We start from the raw sequence: 1552 nt of genomic DNA, 5'->3' as shown, positions 1-1552 counted from the left end.
ACCCTCTTTGATAAACCCAATTCATCTCAGCTTGATCGTGAAAAACACCATGTTAACTATTGTCCATACATTAAAGCCTAGTTCTCTGATCCACTCTCTACAAATTCATTGTACCGGGCTCACTGGTCTAAGGTCCCATACATCTTGGGCTTGGGCTGAAAAACGTGACCCTACAGTTTTCAATTTATTTCTGGCAGATTATTTAATAATGCTATGACCCTGATTTATTTAACCATGTTCATATAAATCAATGTTTCCAAAATATGTTTCTTCCTGGCATCTATTCTTAACAATAGAACTACCTACAAAAAAAAAAAAAAAAAAAAAAAAAAAAAAAAAAAAAAAACCACCTATCACAGTTAGTTAGTTAAAAGAAAGTTAACTCACTTTCCAACTCTTCAGAACTGTTACAGAATACCCAATCATTTTTATCCAAACATCTAAAATTTTCCATGATCACTGCCAAATAAGCAGAATTACTTGAAGGCTATGCAAGAAAACTGGGCAAGTCAGCAGGGCCAAGTGAAGGTAGTCCAGGCAATAACACAGGCTCAGTTGCTTGCATCTCTGGCAAAGTCAGGCGACCATGATCGATATGCCAGTACATGGAGCACACAAAAGTTGAGTTTGTCAAGAATACTGCTGCATAAATGCCAAATTGCCTGGCCACATCAAGAGCCCATGGAAGCAAAGAGTCATACACAACACAGTTTATTGGTGAGGCTGAGTCTTTGAACTTAGATATGAGCTCTGATAAAGTTCTTGAGCCAACTGATTTAAAGGACTCTAAGTAGGCTTCTGTACTAGGAGCTTGCTTATATCCACCTTCATCATAGCCATCTGAGATGGGCTCAACACCAACAGTGGTTGCATGAATGGACTTGACAGGGTAATGGGTTGTGGCTAGAGTGGCCTTGAGCCCTTTGGAGGCTAAACGTTTGGCAAACTGGAGGAGTGGGTTTATGTGGCCTTGGGCAGGATAAGTGAGCTCAACAACATGACCTTTTTGGTTGCTCATTTTTTCTTGCTTTCAGGGATTGACCTTGATTTGATGAATAGAAGACATACTTATAGGCCTTACTTGAGTTGCCTTGAACTTATTTACCATGGAAAATTTTGGCTGAATATTAGAAAAGTTGTTCACCCTTTTTCCTTTCGTGGCCAAATTTGGTGAATAATTTTTAAATACTGCAGATTAGGTATTGAATTTTTTATATCAGCAAATATAAAAAGGTATTGAATTTTTCAAGTTATTGGTTTTAAAATAAACTGGATATGACCCACCACTCCATAGGTTTACATGATATATGTTTTTTTTAATAAATAATTTAATATTTATAATAGTGGAAGAAACAGAATTCAAATTGTAGTTCTCTTATTAATAAAGGAGAATATGCTATATAAATGAGCTTAAGGCTTTTAGATTTTTGCATAATATATGTTATGCTTATGTTAGTCAATTTAATCCAATCACAGAAACCAAGCATACCCGATTTAAAACACTATTATTATTCTCGTAAGTATTACTGTTTACTCAAAAAAATAGGGATAT

General features: G+C 35.5%; 1 protein-coding gene across 1 annotated transcript; it reads right to left on the bottom strand.

Moving 5' to 3' along the window:
* Positions 1-487: 487 nt before the first annotated feature.
* Positions 488-1018, bottom strand: LOC115964349 (UDP-glycosyltransferase 74B1-like). Its single transcript, XM_031083683.1, has one exon. It carries the CDS (start codon positions 1016-1018, stop codon positions 488-490), a length of 531 nt encoding a protein of 176 aa, XP_030939543.1.
* Between the last annotated feature and the right edge of the window lie 534 nt (positions 1019-1552).

The sequence above is a fragment of the Quercus lobata genome, chromosome 10, assembly GCF_001633185.2.
Source record: "Quercus lobata isolate SW786 chromosome 10, ValleyOak3.0 Primary Assembly, whole genome shotgun sequence".
Lineage (NCBI taxonomy): Eukaryota > Viridiplantae > Streptophyta > Magnoliopsida > Fagales > Fagaceae > Quercus > Quercus lobata.
The sequence above is the reverse complement of the archived record's forward strand: the minus strand, read 5'-3'. Positions and strand labels throughout refer to the sequence as shown.

Excerpts from the sequence above, each read along its gene's own strand:
- LOC115964349 (XM_031083683.1), bottom strand. The coding sequence starts at position 1,018 with ATGAGCAACCAAAAAGGTCATGTTGTTGAGCTCACTTATCCTGCCCAA.